This window comes from Typopeltis vanoorti, chromosome 25, assembly GCF_054136105.1.
Source record: "Typopeltis vanoorti isolate ZY-2024b chromosome 25, IOZ_Tvanoo_1.0, whole genome shotgun sequence".
NCBI lineage: Eukaryota > Metazoa > Arthropoda > Arachnida > Uropygi > Thelyphonidae > Typopeltis > Typopeltis vanoorti.
The window spans coordinates 4,385,849-4,409,557 of record NC_143573.1 but is presented as its reverse complement, the minus strand read 5'-3'; the positions used below and the strand labels follow the sequence as shown (position 1 = coordinate 4,409,557).

General features: G+C 35.1%; 1 protein-coding gene across 3 annotated transcripts in view; it reads left to right on the top strand.

Annotated features, from left to right (window-relative positions):
- Positions 1–23,709, top strand: part of LOC150092490 (uncharacterized) — a 376,973-nt gene that overhangs the window by 287,149 nt on the left and 66,115 nt on the right. For 2 of the 3 annotated variants that reach the window (XM_090414771.1, XM_090414772.1), the window contains exon 11: positions 16,979–17,035. The exons of the other annotated variant lie outside the window; for it this stretch is intronic. In XM_090414771.1, coding sequence (XP_090270897.1) covers positions 16,979–17,035 — 57 coding nt within the window. The remainder of the gene's footprint in view (positions 1–16,978; positions 17,036–23,709) is intronic. 3 annotated transcript variants of the gene reach the window in all.

Below are 23,709 nucleotides of genomic sequence, written 5' to 3'. Positions count from 1 at the left end.
CTCTAACACGTTAATTGTTTCCATAATTTTCATGATGTATCATGATGTGCACAAAATATCAAATACCAGTTTTCATAGCATGTTCTCTGCTTCTGTTTAAGTGATCTGACCATCTTATATTAGCTTTTCTTATGCATTATTGAATATTAGCAATGTCAAGATCCCTCCTATCATGTTGTATCACCATTTTGTATTATGGTTTAATCCAGAAAGAATACAATTTGGTTGGCTACATCCAAAACTCCAGGGTCATCCTTCATTCACTATCCCAGTAGATACCTAATAAGAAAAGTCAGGATATGAAATTGAAAGTGATCAATCACCATTTAGTAGTGAGCAGGATAAAATTGAATTTCATATTGAAAAGATAGTGTGTAAAAAGTGTTTTAAACTAATCAAATTTGAGCAACTTTCAGAGGTTAGCTGTAGACTTAATATACACAAACATTATTCAGCAAAAATAAACAAGAACCAAGCCTTTGCGATTCATCGGCAAACCCTAAAGAAAACATTGATTGATTTGGCCATAGAGGCATATATTGAGGTTGTCTGCAAGGATAGAAAAATAAGAGATGGAATGATGGACTCAGGAAGTTAAAGAGGAAGGCAAGGAAAAGAAGAAAGCACGTTGAAAGTTCATGACAAGTAACTCAGCTTTTGCTCTTAAAGAATATAGGGACAAATGTTAGTAAGCAAAGCATATGTAAAACTAGCTAAACAAAAGTAAAAAAATATTCTGACGCTGTTGAAAAGCTTAGAAATGGATTCAAAAAGTAAGAAAAATTGTGGAAAGGAAGCTTGGAGAAGAACAAGCTGGATTCAAGCTAAAATTGGAAGAACGACGGTACATTGCACCCTTTCGATTGGAATAGGCCTTAGTTCAATTCTCATCGCGAACGGGAGGAATCTTTATCTGATGATTTCAATCGAAGGTGGGTTAGCCGATCTCATACAGAGGTAGCAGGGTTTTTTCTCCCGGAAACTCGGGTTTTTTCATCCCACATACAGACAAATCGGCCCTTAAGAACACATGCAATTTACAGACAAAAAATACTAGTTGTGGTGGAGGTGGGCGTTGATGGAGATGATTCGTAGTAGAGGCTCGGTGTAGTGGTTGAGACACTTGTAGGTGTCCTCCCGCGATGAGTCTTCGGATTCCTTGGAGGTATCAGGAATAATAATAATAATAATAAAAAAAATAGGTTGTCATGATCTGATTTTCACTTTAAGACATAGTTGAGAAATCAAAGAAATATAATGAGGGTCTGCATTTAAGTTTTGTAGAGCTTGAAAAAGCATGAGACAAGGTGCCAAGAAAAAAGCTGTTCAAAACACTACAGTTATGGCATAAATGGGACATTATATCTATCACTAAGCAGTATATATTTGAGTTGTAAGTCCATCAACAGTTCCCTAGTCTATTTTTTTTTTTTGGCATAAATTTTTTTTGAAAATTCTGCATCACTGTTGTCTGGTTTTTTAACTACTTCTTTCCATTTCATTAAATTAATTAGTTAGAATTGTATTGTTTGGCATGGCAACAACATCAAAATAATGCTAACCTGTGTGCTAGTTTAATTTCAGAGTAAGTGCAAGAACAGTAACTAAGAGTCAGTCTATTTTTAGAAAACAAAATCCAGCACTAAATAATTTAGCACTAACCACTTAGAGATATTATTAATACATAGTGTAGGGTATGAGTGCTAACTTAAATAGTCTAGGTATACTTAAAGAAGAAATAGAAAGCACAATAAAAGAACTAACTAATGGTAAAATGATAGGATGTGATGGAATATCAGCTGAGTTAATAAAAGAGATGGGGGGAAAAGGAACAGATTTTTTAATAGAAATAATACAGAATATATATCATACAGGCATACTACCAGAAGACTTCATAAAATCTATTTGCATTCCAATACAAAAAAAGAATAATGCAGCAGAATATAAAGATTTTAGAACAATTAGTATCATATCCATGCTTCAAAAATACTATTAAAAATAATAAAAAATAGAATATTTTCTAGAAATTAATGCCATATAAGTGAACAGCAAAAATGATTCATGCAAGGAAAAAGTACAATGAATGTAATTTATGAATTCAAAACTATTATTGAAAGATCCATAGAAATAAATAATAACGTATATCTATGCTTTATAGACTCTCATAATACATTTAACACAGTAAGCCATCAAAAATTAATAATAATATTAAAAGACATTCAAATGGATACAAAAGACCTTCGAATAATAATAATAATAGGATTATACTGGAATCAGAAGACAAATTATAAAGGAAATTCATAATGTAACAATAGGATCAAAAGAGGGGCGAGACAAGGGTTATGTTAGCCTCTGTACTTTTCAGAATATTCAGTAAAAGGATAATGAAAGAATATGAAGAAATTGAAATGGGAATAAAAATAATTGGCAGTAGAATTAACAATATTAGATTTGATGATGATTTGGTGTTCATAGCAAAATCAAAAACAGAGTTACAAAATAGGGGTTGAAATACTAATCAAAAACACTCAGAATTATAGCTTAGTATTACCATATTTACTCAAATATAACTTGCACTTTTTCCCAAAAATTAAAGTTAAAAAATTGTGGTGCAAGATATATGCAAGGATTTTTGGAAACTCAAGTATTTCAGGAAAAAATTAAATTGATGTTTATAATTAAATTCTCCGTATTCATTATAATTTATAATTGCTCACATTTATAAAATGAATGTATTTTAATATTCAGCGTTATTAACGCTATCAGCCACTCACCTCTGTCATGCGATATATTTAAATCTTTAGTGACAATGATAGGAGAGGAGAGAAATTTGTGAATGATAAAAGAGGAGAGAATGGAAACAGGAGAGAGAGGTATGGAAGTGCTAGAAAAGGAGAGAATGGAAACAGTAGGAGAGACGGAATGAGAGAGAGGTATGGGAATGCTAGAAGAGGAGAGACAGAATGAGAGAGAGGCAGGGGAGTGCTAGAGGAGGAAAGAATGGAAACAGTGGGAGAGCCGGAATGAAAGAGAGGTATGGCAGTGCTAGAAGAGGAGAGAATGGAATGAGAGAGAGGTATGGGAGTGCTAGAAGAGGAGAAAATGGAAACAGTAGGAGAGACGGAATGTGAGAGAGGTATGGGAGTGCTAGAGGAGGAGAGAATGGAAACAGTAGGAGAGACAGAATGAGAGAGAGGTATGGCAGTGCTAGAAGAGGAGAGAATGAAAACAGTAGGAGAAAGGGAATGAGAGAGGGGTATGGGAATGAAAGAAGAGGAGAAAATGGAAACAATAGGAGAGAGGGAATGGTAAGAGATATAATGTATGGGGACCCAATGATCCGTGGTGTTCAAGATAGGATGCATGAGGAGTGTTTGCCAGGAGGAACGATAGAAAGGGTGGCTTTGGCAGTTAAGAGAGGTGAAAGGGTGGATGAGATGATTGTGATTGTGTGAACAAATGACTTGAGTGGAGGTGTAAATAGGGCAGTGAGAGATATGAGATTCTTGAGGTGGTACGAAAGAAGACACAGAGAGGAAAGATAGTGTGTGTGTGTTGCCTAGGTATGATAATGACGAACTGAACAGAAGAGCAATAATATTGAATGACATAATAGCTAGAATGTGTGATAAGAGAGGAGTGGAATATGTAGATGCTTGGAGAGCATTTGAGGACAGAGAGGAATTGTATGCAAGAGACCACTTACATTTGAATGAGGAAGGACGTAGGCATCTGGATAGATTGCTGTTCTGAAAAAGTCAGTGAGTCTCAGGGAGGATGGTGGGGGTCGCCTCTTGTGGGAATGGGTATGTGGGAGAAGGGGGGACGACATCAGGTAACACTGAGCTCATTGGAGTCTAGAGGGGATAATGCTGGGTATAGAAACAATGGCATTTATATGCTATATACTAATGCCAGGAGTATCCGGAATAAGGGAGAGGAATTGGTGGTGCGGATAGCATCAGTCTGGGCAAAAATTATTGGGATCACTGAGACGTGGTTGACAGAAGAGGATATAATAACAGGAATAGAAGTCGCTGGGTACAGCATTTTTCAGCAGGATAGGAAGGGAAAGAGTGGTGGTGGTGGAGTACTGCTTATGATAAGTGACGACCTATGTCCTCTAAGAGTGGAGACTTTGGAAGACAGTGACACTAATGATTTTGAAAGCATATGGTGTGAGGTAGAGGTAGGCAAGACAGGATATTTAGTGGAGTGTTGCTACAGACCCAGGAGTACAGAGAGTGGTGACCAGGAAATGTTTAGACAGTTGAGTTTGGTAAGTGCAAGAGGAATGATTGTTATGGGAGATTTTAACTACAGTAGTATAAATTGGGGAGAGGAAGATGCAAGTAGCAATAAGGGAATGGAATTTCTAGAATTCTTGAGGGACAAATGTCTTAGGCAACATGTAATAGAGGGAACAAGAGTTTTGGATTTGGTTCTAGCATCAGAAGAGTTGATAACAACTGAGATGACATCTCTCCCACCAGTTGGAGAGAGTGACCATATGGTTTTGACTTGGAAAATGAATAGACATGCAGGAGTATCAAAGAGACGGGAACATATGTGGAATTATAAGGCAGGTGATTATAATAGTCTGAGACGTCAACTTGGGGAAGTTTCATGGAGGGAGGAATTGGAAGGCCGGGATATCATTAGTGTGTGAGAAATTATGAAAGAATATTTGTTAGCAGCAGTGGTAAGTTGTATACCACGAGTGAACAAGAGGACACAATTTGGAGTAAAGTTGGTGACAAACAATATTAAACAGGAATTGCAAGCGAAAAAGAGGCTGTGGAAGAGATATAAGGAGACAGGAGAAGAGAAGATGCATGAAGAGTATAAGACACAGGCCAGAAGAGTGACTAGTATGGTAAGGAAGATGAAACCGGAATATGAGAGGAGATTAGCCCTAAGATTCAAAGAAAATCCAAGGGAATTTTTTAGATATGTAGCCAGTAGGAGGAGAAATGACTGTGGAAGAATGATATTGGGATAAAAATGGGAATGACTGATGCAGAGGACATAGCAGAATTGTTCAATGAACACTTTATTGGAGTATTTCATCTTGGAGGAGTCAGTTTTAATGCTAGAGGGATAGGGCAGGTACAAGGTTTAGAGGTACAGGAGGAGAGTGTGTTTCAAATACTGAGTACTCTGGATGTCAGTAAAGCTGTGGGACTGGATGGTATTTCACCACAAGTTTTGAGAGAATGTGCTAGGGAACTGATAGTGCCTTTGATCTGGCTTTCAATGAAATTCTGGCTACTAGAAAGGTGCCCATGGAATGGAAGAAAGGTAAGATAGTGCCATTGCATAAGGACGGTAGCAGACTAGAAGTGTCTAATTATAGACCAGTTTGTGTGTCATCAGTAGTTAGTAAGATCTTGGAGAAAGTAGTGAAGGACCGTTTACAGCATTGGACAGATGTGGGTAATGTTATTTGTGATAGTCAACATGGATTTGTGAAGGGGCGCTGTTTGTTTTAGCAATATGCTAGCCTTTTATGATAAAGTTACAAGAGCGTTAGATGAGGGAAAGGCATATACTGCCATTTTCTTATGCTTAGTGAAGGCAATTGACAGGGTGCCACATGATAAGCTGATATTTAAGTTGCAGCACATGGGCCTGGATGTCAGATTGGTCAACTGGATTCAGGATTGGCTGTCCGATAGGTATCAGAAAGTGGTGTATTGTGGGGCAGTTTCAAGGATGCAGAGGGTTACAAGTTGGGTCCCACAGGGCTCAGTGCTGGGACCTATATTGTTTAACCTTTATATCAATGACATTGTCAGTGGATTGCAGGGGGATGTTCAGTTGTTTGCAAAGCTTGGAAGGATTATTAGTAATAGTGCAGATGCAGCAGCCCTGCAAGAATATTTGAATAAGTTAGATAGATAGGCAAATGAATGGGGGTGTCGGTTTAATTCAGCAAAATGTAAGGTCTTGAGGTTTGGGAAACATTGATGGGACACTGCATACTCTATGGGAGGAGTTATACTGGAGGAAGTAGGGGAGACAAGAGATCTGGGATTGATGATTGATAGAAACCTGAAATTTAAGGGACATATTGCAACGGTGGTGAAGGTAACACAGAGGATTGCTGCAATAATGAGGACACTGACCTGCAGAGATAAAACAATTATCATTCCGTTGTATAAGACCCTGATCAGACCACACTTGGACTATTGTTCTCAGATTTAGTCCCCAGGATTTGAAGGGGATAAATTAACTGTGGAAATGGTACAAAGGCAGATAACAAAGATGGTTTCAGGACTGTATACAATGATAGTTATGAGGATCGGCTGAGGGAATGTGGACTGCAGAGTTTGGTGGATAGAAGAAGGAGAGGTGATATGATTGAGACTTTTAAACTGTTGAGAGGTGGTTACAGGGTTGACACTGGGGAGTTCTTTCGCTTGGTTGAACAGCGGGAAGGAGTGATGACAAGAGGCCATCCCTGGAAGTTACGAAAGGAAACTGTGAGAAAGAGGGTGAGGAGTGGTTTCTTTGCATAGGGGATGGTTGAACCATGGAATGCATTGCCTGATGGAGTGGTGAGAGCGAGAACGGTCAACGAGTTCAAGGAGTAGTATGATAGACTTTGTGTTTCTTAGGGGGGGACCTCCCCTCGATGAGTCTTGATAGACTTTGTATTTCTTAGGAAGGACCTCCCACGATGAGTCTTTTGACTCCATGGGGGCCTGAATAATAATAATAATAATAATAGTTTTTGCTAAATTCTGTACTTTTGATTACTACCATGTTTTGTTAGTACCATGATTACTAACCCCTAAATTGGAGGTGATTTTTGCTTTACCAGTCCTCTGTGTAATGGACACCCTGAAAAAAGTAGCCCCTCTTGTATCTGCACCTCCATTAGGCCAGTTTTCCTTTCCTTTATACTTTAGGTATAAAGGATTAAAGACATTATATAACAGCATTAAGGAGATTAAAGACATTATCTCTTTATATTCTTATAATGTGTTTTTGTTTTTTAAAAATAATTTGTTTCTGATTAGGTTTTGTACAGATGTGTTAATCCACATTTGTATATATTAACTGTGATTTATTTTGTGTTGCTGCCTTAGTCAAGCATTTTTATACTTGTATGAATTCGTTATAAAAATTATGGAAACAACTACCGTATTAGAGTAAAACTTCAGTTTAATATAAAACAAAATAATCATTCGATGTTTTGGCCTTCACATTAAGGTCATCGTGTGGAGTATACACATATATACAAAGAAACAAACTGCACTACAATCTACATGGTATGCTAAAGTTAAATTGTTGAATTGATATGGGAAACAGTCATCCCAAGACCAAATTAATATTTATTTATTTTTATTTTTTTCAAAACTTTCAAGGACTACTATATTTTTTTCAAAACTTTAGACTACTGTTTTTTTTTTTTTTTGTTTTTTTTTTAACTTAGATGGCGCCGTATTAGGACTTTAGTTTTGTGTTGCACGCTGCAATTACTTATACTAGCCCCACTGTTACACCAGATTGTGGTTATCTCGCATTTGTAACAAACTTTGTTAGTGTGTTCTGAAGATGCTGGATATAATACCAGTGAAATATTAGCTTTTCAGTTAATAAATAGTTATTTTCTTATCAATCGGTGTTTGCATCAGTACCGTTTAATCCAGTTCAACATGTGTGACAAAAACATAAGCCTATCCATTCATTTAAAGTTAAATTGATTTGGTCAACCATTAAAACTACTAGTCTGACCTCTGGTGAAGGGGGAAAAAAACCTTACTACATCAATGCCAGAGTCCTGTTGTTATTATTATCTACTTGGTTACATAAATAAATTAAGTTAGAGAGCAACATGTTAACACAAAGTTAACATGTTGCTCTCTAACATGATACATTCATATAAGTATACTTACGAATTAAAACAGAACAGTATGGATAGCAGCCAATAAAAGCTGAAATAATTGCTTAGAGTCTTAAAGTCAGGGTTTGCTGGAAAAATTGAAGAACGAACTTGGCTGAATGTGTGCCATCAAAATTCTTTGGATTTTAATTCCACCATTATTGTTAAGATTAGGATGGTTAATCAAAAATTCACAGGCTTCTTTAAATTTTTGGTGAAGCAGGCCTCTCAGATCATGCTCTTAACACCCTACACCACATTGATTGGAAAAGTACCTGTTCTTTACATCATACAAAAACCTAGTATGAATACAAATTTAATTTGCATGAGAGTCCTGAGAAAGATTAGGGGCATGAACAGATGGCATCAATGAATTTATCATATTAAAAACGAGGATATTAGGAAAGAACTTGACATTGTCAGCATCCAGGAATGCATTAGCAGAGCTAATCTCAATTGGTATAGTCACTTAAACAGAATGGAATAGGAAAGATTAGCAAAATAAGTGTTCTCTGCCAGGTTGGCAGGAAAAAGACCCAGAGGAAAACCAAGATATAGGTGGAGTGATAGAGTAAAAAGTGCTTAGACAATAGAAATATAAGATCTGATAATGTTGGAGTCTTGATAGGTAACAGACTTATTTGGAGGAAAATTTGAATAGGAAGGTAGTAATGATGTAATTTTTCATGTAGTAGTATCTTATCCTATACACCCCTTGAGGGTATATATCAGGAATATGATGATGATGATGATGATGATGATGATGAAAGTCAAATAAACAACGACCAATTTAAATCCACATTAAAGGAAAGCATATTTCTGTATAATTATGTGTAATGTATAGTGAGTATTAATGAATGTAATGTCTGACCACAGATCTGAGATCCTAGTCTGGCAACCTGCCAAGAAGAGTTAATTCTTGTTGAAGGGGAAAAAGAAATAATCTGATGTACGAAAGCAAAGAGAGAGCTGAGATTAACATCTCCAATTTTGATATCAGGTTTAATACCACTTTCCATCATAATGTGATCCATATAGATAATGAATAACAGAGGGGATAAAGTACATCCTTGTTTGACACCAGATTTAACATTAAACCACCTTCCTGTACTTCCTTCAGTTCTAACTGCTGACTTACAACTCAAATAAAGACTAAGTATTGCTTGATATAATGCCCCATTGATAGTGTTTCAAATAGATTTTCTGTTGACACTTTGGCATATGCCTTTTCCAGATCTACAAAACTTAAATACAGGTCTTTGTTATATTACCATGATTTCTCAACTATCTGTCGTAAAGTGAAAATCTCATCCTGACAGCTTCTATTTGGCCTGAATCCAGCTTGTTCTTCACCAAGCTTCTCTTCCACAATCCTTCTCAACAGTGTCTCAAGTATACTTGCATATATCTTACCAGGAACACTCAGTATTGAAATACCTCTGTAATTCTCACATTCAGTTTTATTTCCCTTTTTATAAATGGTACTATGAGAGCTCTACTCCAATCATCTGGAATTCGTCCCTTTGTCCAGGCCTACTGAACTATGCAGTGCAGCCACTGTAAGACTTTCATACCACCATACTTCAGCATTTCTGGTCGAATATCATCTACTCCTGCTGCCTTTCCACATTTCAAGCCTTTGATGGCTTTTTCTACTTCAAGTATGGATATGTATTCCTGACTGTATGTCTGTTGAGTGTTTTTTACCACGTTTGCTGTCATCACTTCTTGTTTCATTTAGCAATTTTTTGAAGTAATTACCCCATACTTCAAGGATATCTTTTTCTCCAGTTTTCATGTCATCTTTATCATCTCTAATTCCTTTTAGCACTCATTCCTTCATTTTTGAGCTTCTTCAACAACCTCCAGAATATCTTGTCACCTTCTCGATATTTATTTTCTATGTTCTTACCAAAGTCCTCCCATGACTTTTGTTTAGCTAGTTTTACATAGTGTTTAGCTTTCTTACATTTGTCTCTGTATTTTCTAAGAGCACAAGCTGACTTATTTGCCAGGAACTTTTGATATGCTTTTTTCTTTTCTTTCACTGCCTCCTTAACTTCCTGTGTCCACCATGGAGTTCTGAATTTTCTATCCTTACAGACAACCTCACCACATGCCTCTCTGGCTGAATCAATCAGTTTTTTCTTCAGGGCTTTCCACTGAAACTCCAAGGTTTGGTTCCAGTTCTCAAACTCTTTCATTTTTTCTTCAATCATGTTGGTGTGTATTTTAGTCTACAGTTCACATCTGAGAGCTGCTCAACTTTTATTCACTTTGAAACTTTCGGACATGTTCTTCTTTTCAGTATGAAATTCAGTTTTATCCTGCTTAAGACAAAATGGTGATCACTTCTGATTTCAAATCCTCTGTACACTCTGGTGTCCTGCACCAGGGAGAAAACATCACTATCAACAATAACATAGTCAATGAGACTTTTCTTATTCCTTTTTGTTCCTTATTATTTGCTTTGCTCTTTTCTCTAAATTTTCCCAATATATTTTTATATGTCTCACAATCATTTCCTACTCTGCTATTTAGATCCTCAACAAGGACCAACTTTTCTTTTTTCATTGTGTCAGTTGCTTTCTCTAAAGTCTCAAAAAATTCCTTCACTTCTATCTTAGCAGAACCTTCTGTGGGACCATAGGCAAAAATAAGTCTCATTGTCCAGTTTCCCCATTCTGATATTTGCCTGCCATTCGAGAAGATTTTCCTCATATTTAGTATTGAATAATATGGCTATGCCTTCTTTTCCTTGATTGTCATTGCCTGAATATAACATTTTGTATTTATTGCTCAGAAAGATCTCGCCAGTTTTTGCGTTTTTTGTTTCAGTCACCCCTATTATATCGATCTGCACTTATCCAATTTCTCAGCTAGCTCCATTTCTTTGCCATTCAGACTTCTTATGTTGATAGTACCAATCTTGAACTCTGGTGATATTGAGTTGGGTGTGTTTTAGGATTTGTCCCAGTAGCTGACTTTTTGCTGTTTGCCCTGTTTCCCTGGCAAAAACAACAGCAGCCTTGTTTAACCGGGTGACACCCCAGCCGGTGTGAAATTCTATCATGTTGTACCATCATTTTTTATTTGACTGTGGTGAGTGAATTTCTGAAGAGATATATATATATATATATATATATATATATATATATATATATATATATCTCTGTGTGTGTGTGAGTGAGTGAGTGAGAGATCTACAGTGTTATTACAGTGCTATTTACCAATGTGCATGCAGATGTGAGTGCACATGCATATTGGTAAATAGCACTGTAATCTTGAAATTCTTAAGTATATAAGCTTTGAAGAATGTGAAAGCTCATGAGAAAATAAATAGTTTTTTTGGAAAGATTTCAAAAACTTTGTTTTAATTTGAATTACAGCATCTTTAAAATTTGTAACTCAAATTTGCCTTTGGTTGGTTTATATAAATTGAGAATTGTAAATATCAGTAGTGTTTCTTTCAGAAGTGCAGTCTGTTATCAGTTTTTGTTTGTTTGCTTTTCTCCAAAACATAATCTGCTGAGTTTTAATCAGCCATATAAACAGAACTTTTTATAGTGTAATATCGTTAACAAAGAATATTACAAACTGTTAAATTATCTTTGCTGTAATCTGTACGCCCCTATATTTTCTTCAGTGTAACGTGGTGATAGTTCAGACATACTCAGTGAAAGAGCAAATACCTGAACAATAATGACTTTTGCTAGGAGTTATAGAGAATGAATATGGAGCACCAGAAATTTTAATGTGCAAAGTTCATTTGTAACTTGAATCTTATTTTGAAGCTTACACAATGAACTGTGAGAGTTATGTCAACTCTTTCTATGCATTGTTACTAAGTTTAGTAAACAAGGAAATTTTAAAGATTCTATAGTAGTCAGGGTTATTGCTTGTTGCTTAAATAATAACTATTGAATGCATACTAAATTTGAGAGCTCCTCTGTTTTGTTATTATGTTTCTACGTTCTTGTTTTTTTGTTGTTAATTGTGTAAAGGGAGATTTCATGTAGGAAATAGGGATTAGAATAATAAAAATAAAAACAATATAATAACAATAGAAATAAAAGTTTAAAATAGTTTAAACATTTAAAATGTTCAATAATATAAGACAAAGATACAGGTAAGAATAAAAGCAGTAATTAAGCAGGTTTATCTTGAGGTGTTGATATTGCCTTTTCTAAATTATGTATAACCAACCTCGTTGAGACAGGTGGCAAGAAGTAAAAAGGGAAGATGTATGTAAAAAAAAGATATAATATTGTTTATAGTAAAATTTTCAAATCATGTTTCATGAACAGTTTCAGGGTAGGTTACAGTCAAATAGTACAGAGTAATTCAGAAATCCCTCTGTCTGATCACAACAAAAAATCAATTTGCTAGTCAGATTAATGGTACTGTTATATGACTGTACAAGAAATCAGTTAGCACCCTAACATATTCAAGATTTAGTTATTTGAAAGTGAGATAATTGGAGACGTCATGGTAGTTAAAATAACATTAGAAACAAACATGTGCATGCCATAAAATGAGAAGAGCTTGAGCTTTGTTAGCAAAGGAAAAAATTAGTTAATTATATATACGATATTCATAATGAAGAATTTATTGAGACACAACACATGCGTTAGAATATTACTTTTCTTAACATTAAGCAAGTGATTTCTTTCTCTTAAAAAGAAAGAATATATATACAGTAGATCACCACTTTATATCCCTCCCACTTTTACAACTGGTTTTAATTGTCTATTATAACTATAAATGCTGGGTCAGAAGCAAGGTGAGATCTGCCTCCTTCAACATCCAGTTGCACCTGGCTGAGACAACCAACAACTACAATGTGCAACTGAGAATAAAATATGACTAGTATAAATGATTTCTAATAACTGAATTAACAATGTTTATTTTTTATCCAATAACTGATTTTATGCCACAAGATATTGTACACTTTTTACTGTCTTTGTGATTCATTCTACCTGAATAAGGGCAGTATCAGGAAGATAATCCAACGATCAAGAGTTTTGATGAAAATTCAGTTCATGGATGCCGTTAAAATTGTTAATGTTAAGATGCCTAGAATGACCTCACCAAATCTAATCTGAAGAGAGTTTGAAGGAAACTCTTCTACAGTTAATTGAAGACTTTTTAGGTTTTGAATATTCTTTTGGAAAACATCTGTTGTTGAGATAACAAATCAGTTGGCTTCAGATGAATATATAAATGAAACCAAATTTACATGAAATGGAGGCTTGTCTACCTTTGAAGATCCTACCAAAGAAGAAGATATTGAACACCTAATTGTACCCTAACCTTTACATTACTAATAGAGGCTCTTAAAAACAATAAAACCGAGCTGGAAAGCCTTTGCCACAATATCAGATTGCTTTAAAAATGTTATAGTGAAATTTATTTGATGGAAGGAGGAAGGGGGGCGGGGTTCATTTTAGAAGAAACTACATATAGATTTTTATTTTAAGAAACTAAACAGTAAATCTGGTAACATTTTCACATTTTACATGATTAAATAAGCATGTTTGTTTATTATTTCATTATTCAAGTGTCACTTCAGTGTGGTGTTCTTTATTTATTGTATTTTCAAGAATATAACCTGGATATGCAAATCATAGCTTATGATTTGCAGCCGGATGCTTAATTTTCCGGTTATGATTTGCAGCCGGTTGATAGTTTTCCAGGAACCAGTTAGGTTATAAAAGTGGTGGTCTACTGTATGGTGTATAATATATCTATTAAACAAATTAAACAGCTATTATAAGTATGTGGGGTTATTGGTCAGTTTGATGCATTCTTTCTTATTTATCTTTATTTGATAAATCAGATCTTAACAACTTTCTTTAATAAGCTTTCTGGTATGGCCACTAATAGGCTGCTGGTGTGTATCTCATAGCCTCTCCTTATCAAAGTGAACCACCTTCTCATACTGGACTTTGCTAGATATTGCCATCATAAAAGCATAGCTTCTCTAGTTGAAGGAAATACCAGCTAAAAACCTAATCAGGTTACTTTCAAACCTTACTTATTGAAGGCCTGAAGTGGCTATTGCTATATTTGTAGTTGTCCAGGGCAGGGTCTCTGCTTTCTGTCCTTTCTCTACATGTAATTCTTCAAGGCATACCAAACACATTATAAGGGCTCTGAACTTTACGTATTTTTTAAGGAATATGTAATTAAAATGGTTCTTCAAGCTGACTGCTAAAATAATATGTGGAATAATAACCTGATATAGTGTAGCTCAGGATTTCTTGATCAGTTAGCAAAAAAATTATGCTATAATTTTATGTCTATCATCCCTCAATGCATCTCCTATCATCTCTTTAACTTCTTTCTGACACTCAAAAATGCTGGTTATTAAAAATAACACTGTAAATTAAAATAAATCTCCTTCAGAAAACAATACCAAAAATAAAAAAATATGCTCAAACCCTGCAAAAATTCAACCAAAAAAAATAATAATTAAATAAAATAAAACTCACTCAGAAACTTCCACATCCACTTCACCAACATTCGTGACCTCAATATCTGACAGAACATCAACTGGTGGCCACAACTACTGTCCACCTCAACTTTCTAAACCACATTCTTCGTGATTTCTACTGCAGGAAAGGGTGAGACTCTTGTACTAGATTCATATCCCCATCTCAGAAGATGCCAAACTCAAAATCTCCTGTTTTCAATTTGTCCTGATTCAAAATTTCCTTGCCTTGTTAATTTGTATTTATTGTCTCTGCTGCACTCCAAATTCTGACAACACTGATCCTTACTTTTTAATATATAAATCAGATGTGACATGAAAGTCTACTACTAAACTTCTGTCTTATGCTACTATAAGACAGAAGTTTAGTAGACATCATTTATTACCTCTCATTATAGAAGGCTTACTTTCTTCATATTTTCTCACCAGTAGTAAAGTATTGTAGAGCTCTGCTCTTTATCTGTGTTCCTTCTCCTTTTCAAAAATGACCTCTTACTAACCTGAACTCCAATCTTCACAGTACACCTTCATTCCTCTTTCTTCATTAGAAAAATTCCAGCACTCAAATTTCCAAATCCAGATCCTCTATATTTGACCAGTGCCTTAACCTAATTCCCATATTCCAGCAGGACAAGGGCAATACCTCAGTCATGTCTTGTTTTGCACAAGAATGATCACACTCTTGCTTCTTTCAACATGCCAAATTAGATGTTTTTGTGTACTGACTTTTATTCCTAGTTTTTCTTGGGAATGGAAAAGGACTCCTGTATGACTTCTAATGTCATATCCCAAATTTTGGCTTCAAGAAGAGAGCATTCCAGTTAACTGATGACTTCTCTCTCTCAGATTCACTCCAGTTACCCTCTCATTATATTATGATTTCCATCTTATGCTGTATCTGTAACTATTTTTTCGGGTATTGTTCTGCTTAACTAGCTACTGTCATTCTTCCACTTTCCCTTATGCCTGTAAACAAATAAACAATGCCAGTCAGTATCTATTTACTTTTTGGATTCCAGCCCAAAACTATCTTCTTGTCCTCTGGTGTCATTCCCTCTCTCGCTGCGGAACAGTCTTCTTCACATTGGTTTTCCCCAATGACTGTAATTTCTACTTGTTTAAAAAATTATCAGTAGGTTCCTATTGTCCTAACCCTGGCGTGCAATGCAACTTGCAAACTTATTGTCAGGATTGATATTTAAAAAATAAAAAAGTAGAAAATAGTTTTAGGTATAACTTAGCTTTAAGTCGATCCTGTGTCTGGAAGAAACAGTGAGTAGCAAGACTAAATTTTTTGCGACTACTGATATGAAAGAACACAATAGCAAGGAACCCAATAGGTTCCTGAATGATATATTGGATTAAGTTGATCATTTGGAGGGCTCCAGAAAGTTTATATCTGGCAAACTGGATGGAAGAAGACTTTTTGATTTACAGAACTTAAAAGCCTTGACATAGTTTAATAAACTTTTCATATATGGAATGAAATATTTAAGAATATCCTCCTGCGAAGATTGAAGATAGGGATCACAGTTGCCTAATCTTTGAACCTTACCTTTAATTCTTCTGAATTCTAATGATAATATAGATGAAGCTCTTATCATGCTTTTCAGCATGCACTTCTTTGTTATGGATGATATTTTACTTATTACTGTGTTTGATTCAGTGGCTTAACTAGGTAATTTGTTACTAGGGGCTGTTACTGTCCCCCGACCCATCTGTGGAGCATTATTTTCTCATACAAACTTGTTTTACTAGAGAATGAGATTGATTAAATATTTCAATTATTCGTAACTGATTCACTGCACAAGTAATGTAATTTAAATAAATTCTTAGTTTTGCTGCCTTCTGCATTGTGGTGCACTGTGTGACCACACTACCAGATCCCTCTTCCCCTCCCCTCCCCTGCACTCTACTAGTTATGCCACTGGCTCTACTTTACCATGAAACATAGCTAAAAATTTTACAGTGAATTAAATTTAATTTAAATTATCCTACTTTAAAACAAGGAAGAGAAAGGGACAAGGAAGCCTGTGGAAATGCAAATAAAACTTGAAATCCCAACTAAAAACGTCTGAAATAATCAATGTATAGATTATTGATATCAAATCAAATCACAAAAAAAAAAAAAAAAATGTTATCCTACATAGAAACATAGAAATAGGAACCAACAAAAATCTGCAGTCAGTATATGATGCATCTTTCCAGTGTTTTACATATGATCACTTCATAGTGTCACACATAAATCTGTTTCATTAGTCCTTAATGAATAGCATCATCTCACAATAAAACTGGTGGTTGCAGTGTGTGTGTGTGTGTGTGTGTGTGGCATTCCTTGTCCAGTTTTCATCTGAATATAACATTGGATCAAAGCAATTAACAGCTTCCTTGTTAGGCAGACACTAGGAGGGCATGTCTTAATCTTCAATTATTTCATTTTATTTCATTTAGTCTTTGATTTCTGTTCCTTTAAAATCTTGATATAATCATATCCCTCTTCACTCCTATGCACTATCTAATCTATACTTTCATTTCCATGGGCTCTCCTCATCCTTTTATCTTCCTTTGTTTGGCACTCCTCATGACCCCTGAAGGCTCTACAACATCTCGAAAGGGCAATATCCATCCCCTCAAGAAAAAACACTGACCTGGTAAGCTTACTTAATTACTGCTTTCATTCTTACTTTGTTCGTGTTATTTTATCCTAAACTTTATTTTTTTTTTCTATTAATATATTCTGTTATTTTTATTATTTTTACTAGTATTTCCCATATGTATATTCCTTTATGTAACTAGCAAAAAAAAAAAAAGTATGGTTCAGATAGAGTGGGCTAAAATAAAACAGAGGAGCTCTTTAATTAAAACCTTACTACTCATATAATGATTTTTTTTTTTTTTTTTCTGGTGGAAGATTACCCATGCTAGAGTGATTTTAGGCTGCCCTGGGTCACAACAAAGTCAGAAGCTAAGAATAATCAGAGGCTACAGTAGGAAGAAAAAAATAGATGCAGAATAATTATAGTAATATGTTGAAGCAGTGCACGAACAGGAGACTTGGTAATTCCTTTGTGTGTACCTTCACCCCATACTTATCCCTCTGTTCAGTCTCTTTAAATTTCTGATATCAGGAACAAGGAAATGTGCCTTCAAAAAGAACAGCGACATTGTTGATAACCCCCCCCCCCCCAGAAAAAAATAATAATAATAACACCAAGAATCCAAGGGGAGGGAGAAATTCTTTATTATCTATTTCACTAGTATCTTTGCCTTAACAAAAACACAATTTGACATGCACCATCACATGCATGAAGATCTGATAACTTATTTCTCAGAGAACCCACATCTGGCAACTTCACCAACTTCTTTCCAGCACAAATTTACAATTATGCTCTACATGATTTTTTCAAGGACAGCACATATGTTTTGACAGATTGGACATACCATTGTCAGAGATTTCTATATTTGGAATTCCACTCTTTCTTAACTGCCCTTACTAAAAATTTTCTTGTCACATTTTGTTGCATTCTCTGCTGTACTTATTATCATATTCCTACTATTTATCCTCAAGGGATGCACAGAATACTGTCATAGTTCTACTTACATCACCAGCTTTTTATCAGCTGTTTTACTCCAAGTTAATCTGTTATTTCTCATAACTTTGATATTATTAGATCTGCATTTTGTTCTTACTAGGTATTTAATAGACACTTGTGTTAGACAGTTCAATGTTTTAAATAATGGCTACACATGTAAGAGAAAACTAAATGGAATTTATTACTCATATATTTCATTCAATATGTCATGAACTTCATTCTGGAAGAACTCAGAAGACTTGGCTACAACATTTAAATTATGAACACAATAACAAATCATGCAGCATGAGTATACTATCACTTCTTGGTTGCAGCTGTACAAGTGGGAAGAAACACTTTAGAGTTCAGATAAGTAAATCTATGTTAATTTAAAAAATAATAATAATAAATAAAATAAATAAACATTTAACAATTGCTTCCCAAAATTTATAATATATTTATAATATATATTTTAATATATAATTATATATATTATAATTAACTAAGCCAGAAGGCAAAGTTGGCTGTCTTCAATACAGTCTATGTCCCCATCCTCATCTATGGTCATGAGAGTTGGGTAATGACCGAAAGAATGTGGACACGAATCCAAGTGGCTGAAATGAGGTTCCTTCGAGGGGCTGTGGGGCTGACAAAACTCGACAGAGTCAGAAGCTCTGCAATTCAGGAAACCCTCAATACTCAACCGCTGCTTCTCCGTGTTGAGAGATCACAGTTACGCTGGTATGGGCACCTGGTCAGAATGCCACAAGAGAGGCTCCCTCAGCAGGCCCTCTTTGCCAAGCCAGAGGGTGGGAGGCCAAGGACTCACTGGATAGATTATATCCAAAACCTTGGGTGGACACGTTTGGGAATCCCACCAGAACACCTGAGCTTGGTGGCAGAGGATCGTGACCATTGGAAGTTCCTCTTGCAGCTGTTACCCCCACAACCCAATTAGGAAGAGTGGGCCTTGAAGATTTATGTATGTATGTATGTATAAGTAACTATACATCTGTACTTACTTTTGTGACTCTATTGGTGTTTCCTCCTATTTGTACATCTGTCACCGAGACACCACACCTGATAGTATACGCATGCTGCACAACTCGTTCTTGTGTTTATCATTTAAATGTTGTAGCCAAGTCTTCTCTATTCGTTCCTGAATGAATTTTGACATGTTGAACAAAAGATATAGCAGTAATAAATTCGAATTAGTTTTCTCTTACATGTGTGAAGCCATTATTTAAAACATTATGCTCTGCATTTTGATCTTCTAAGGCACTACTTAGTGTCAATTGTCAGAACTCATTGTCATCCGCTGGGACTTCTTCCTGCCATTCCAGCATCAAACATCAGTTTTTCTTATATTTAGTCTTCACTTAAGTGACCATACTAGCAACATGAAGTTCCTTTCTAATATCTTCATTTTAGAAGATATTAGAAAGGAACTTCATAATGCAGAAAGCCTTTTCAGGTCAAATTTCATATGATTGGAGTAGCGCTCTCATAACAAATAATTATACACAAAAGTTTGAGATTTGAATTGCAACAATAGTTTAAACATGTCAACATTTTGGAAATTGGTGATTTGGAACTAAGAGACAGTAAAACTTACAAGATTATTCCTCATTTTGGATTTGCTAAAATATGAATATCAGTCAAATATAGACTTTCATCTAGCATTTAACTGAATTATTTTCACAGTGAGATGCACTTTGTGCCAGATTTTGCATTTCACTGTGAGGATTTCATGATTCGAATAGAGCTCTCAAGAAAAAAAAGACTATACACATAAATTTGACACTTGAATTAAAGGGATGTAGGTTTACATTGCTCCTTAGTTTCTTAATGGTATTATACTGCTGGCCTCAGACGGATAAAAAGAATGCACTTTGTAATCTTTATTTTCTTTTCCATTCTGCATCAAATGACATCCCATTGCTATCTTCGCTCACATGCAGTGAGATACCCTTCATGATTCTTTCATTCAGTGAAGTTAAGCAGTGAGCAGCACTCATTATATACGATTTATGGAGTCAACTACAATTTGAGATAAAAACTTTAATAATAAAATTTTACATTCAACCTTCGCATTACGGTCATCCTCAGGAATATATGCAACTGCTACATTCCAAACAACATACCATAAAGTTACAATAATATACCATAAAATCACATATAAAGCTACTTAACCTGCCTAACATGGTAAATAAATAAATAAAATTAAATTGAAAGAATAATAGTTAACATAAAATTTGTTTAAAAAAAATCCAAGTAAGATTAATAATTAATTACATCATCCATTCAGAATGTTCTTATTTATGGCATCTTATGCTTGCTTATATCATGCTTTTATTCTTGACATTTTAAATTAAATTAGTATATTCTTTCATAAATTATATATTTAGTTTAATCCTTTATCCAAGTGTAAGCAAACAAAGTTTGCAACTGAAGTATCTTCAGGGCTGGGCCAACTCGTGGTAAAGGCGGTATAACTTCTGATCACTTGCCTTAGTATCTCCGATAATGCAAAGCACATTTCCTTGCTGACATGTATACTAAGGCAAGTGATGAGAACGTATACCACCTTTACCACGAGTTGCCCCAGTCCTGAAGATACTTCAGGTGCAAACTTTGTTTGCTTACACTTGGATGAAGAATTAAACTAAATATATAATTTATAGTCTAACCAAGTCAAAAAAACTTCCAAAATCTTTCTCTAATCCAGAGTAATTTAATAATAAGGTGTTGAAAGTTTATTTTTCACTAGGTTGGACTATAATAAATTTAGTTTAATCCTTTATCCCAGTGAGAGCAAACAAAGTTTGTGCCTGAAAATATCTTCAGGACTGAATACAGTGTTGTACTATCTTACCTGGGTAAGTAGTACAACACCAGGCAACTCGTAGCAAAGGTGGAGCAAGCTACCAACACTCCTATCCCAGTATCTCCCAAAATGCAAAACACATCTCCTTGTGGATATGTATACTGTTATGCATTAAGAGATTGGCCACTATCCAGACTAATTTCGACCTTTATTGAGGTCTCTTCGGTGGGAGCCAGGCCCACAGTTGGAGATACCAGGCAGAAGCATTAGCAGGTCATCCTTACCTATAGGAGTTGCCAAAAGGTTTGCCACCTTTTTTTTATTAAATTACTCTGGATTTAGAGAAAGATGTTGAAAGTTTATTTTTCACTAGGTTAGACTATAATAAATTTAGTTTAATCCTTTATCCCAGTGAGAGCAAACAAAGTTTGCGCCTGAAAATATCTCCAGGACTGAATATAGTGTTGTACTATCTTAAATATCTTACAGGACTGAATATAGTACAACACTATTGTTGGATTCTGATTATGTAGAGATTAAAGTAATTATTACTTGCTTCAGAATCCAACATGATCTTCCATCACAAAGGCTAGACTTGTAAATATTATTTAATGTAAACAACTTATTTTACAAATTAATATTCATATAACTACCTTTAACTTATTTAATATTTAATTATTTAATCAAGATATATGTATTAATAATGAAAAGACTGTGTATTAAATATTATTAAGCTATTTTATTTATTACTATGTTAATATTATAAGAATCTGTATATAATAATTTAACTGCGCATTATTTGAAATGTAAATATTCTCTATTTATTCCTGTTTGTAAAGTTTAACGTTATGTAATAGCTCAGATTTATTATATTTTGTTTGGTTGTCATGGAGACGCATGAAGTAAGCGAGCGCGAGAATTGGAACACAACGTGAGGGGAAGGTTTATTGAAAAGAGTTAAAGTGATCTCGAGAACAATTTAGGCGGGAAAAACGGATATAAAAAGCAAGGAACGCTGGTAAAAAAGGGAAGAGCATTAGAGATTTATTAGAGAGAGATTGGCATTAGGTTGGAATCGGGCATTCAGCATTCGGAAATCATAGTGCGATAATAGTGAGTCGGCGAGTTACTCAAGCAGCTAATTTAAGTCTACTAGTCGAGAAGCAGTTAGCTAATAAGTTGTAGTATAACAATTATAGCTATGAAAACAGCTGAGAGACTACTAAATAGACTAGCAATACTTGAGTTGAGATTTAATTTCAGGGCCGACCTTTCAAGGACACATAGAATCTTGAAGCAAAGCACGAAATTACGGGAGAATAGTAGTGGCTGTAAAAGTGAAATTTACTGTTAGTTGTGTTAGAATTATAGTGCCTAAAGAATTAATTGAATGCCGGAGGAATGAACAACTGTGCATATAATACCTAAAGTTAAAAATTATTGTGTTGCCTTATTTCATGAGAGATCAGAATTACTTTATGCAACAACGTTTGTTTATGTGTATTGTGACTGATGATTAATTCAGTTATTGCTTAGAAGATTTATCTTAACGAGTGCCGTTTACTGTTTAAAGTGTTTACGGTTATAAAAAGTGTATATGTGTATAAGTAGATGAAGATAGAAGATTATCGGTAAGATTATTCCAACCATTATAATCCTATACAGAGAAGTAGGATCCAACACTATATTCAGTCCTGAAGATATTTTCAGGCGCAAACTTTGTTTGCTCTCACTAGGATAAAGGATTAAACTAAATTTATTAATAATAAGTGTGACACCTTTTGGCAACTCGTATAGGTAAATATGACTTCTCCATTACTTCCACCCTGGTATCACCACCACTGGGTCTGACTCCCACTGATGAGACCTCAATGAAGGTCGAAACCGGCTGGATGGCAATGTTGTAGCCAATGAAGTTTTAACTGAGGCTAGGCTGTTGCTATTATCCAGGTAGAGGGGTAATGGATGGCAATGCTGTAGTCCATGAAGTTAACTGAACCACGACTGTGGGGTGAGCCTTCCAGTGAGTAGAGCCAAATGCTGAATGTTCTTCTCAGTGACACGGTGAGCCTGTTACTGAGAGGAACAACGCTGAGTTTTGATCTTTTAGGTCGCTCATTGTTGGGTGATCCGGGGAATCTTGCGAGTTTTTGGAGAGGTAACCCTGCACTTATTACAGGGAAACCAGTCTGGGTAGTGGCCCTTCCCCTAATGCAAAGCATTATACATGTCTGCAAGGAGATGTGCTTTGCATTATGGGAGATACTAAGGCAAATGACGAGAACTTATACCACCTTTACCACGAGTTGCCCCAGTCCTGAAGATACTTCAGGTGTGAACTTTGTTTGCTTACACTTGGATAAAGGATTAAACTAAATATATAATTTATAGTCTAACCAAATGAAAAAAATTTCCAAAATATTCTTTCGTGTGTTTTGGCCGGAGTCCTTTGTGTGTGTGTGTGTAGTTATTTAAAACAGGAGGTACTGAGATTTCCTGTTGGCTTTTAAGTTATTTGTACTTTTAAGTTGCCATTATCTGATGTTAATTTTTCAAGATTATTCTTTTGGATCAGTATCATTTATGTGAGGTATTCTAAGGCAAGTGATGAGAACTTATACCACCTTTACCATGAGTTGCCCCAGTCCTGAAGATACTTCAGTTTGAGGATGGACTTTTTTAAAAATATTTTTTGGTCAGAGTTCTGTGCATACTGTACAAAACTTGTATTTTTAGCCTGTCATTTTTAAAAAATTGGATTTAAACAAAAATGGTGGGCTAAAATATTTCAAGTTTTGGACACTGTACAACCCTGACAAAAAGCACATCTTCAGATTCCTAGAATACCTCATATAAGTGACAAAAGATCACCACCACAACAACAACAAAAAAAAAAAAAAAAAGTGTGGAAACATGAAAGTAAAAA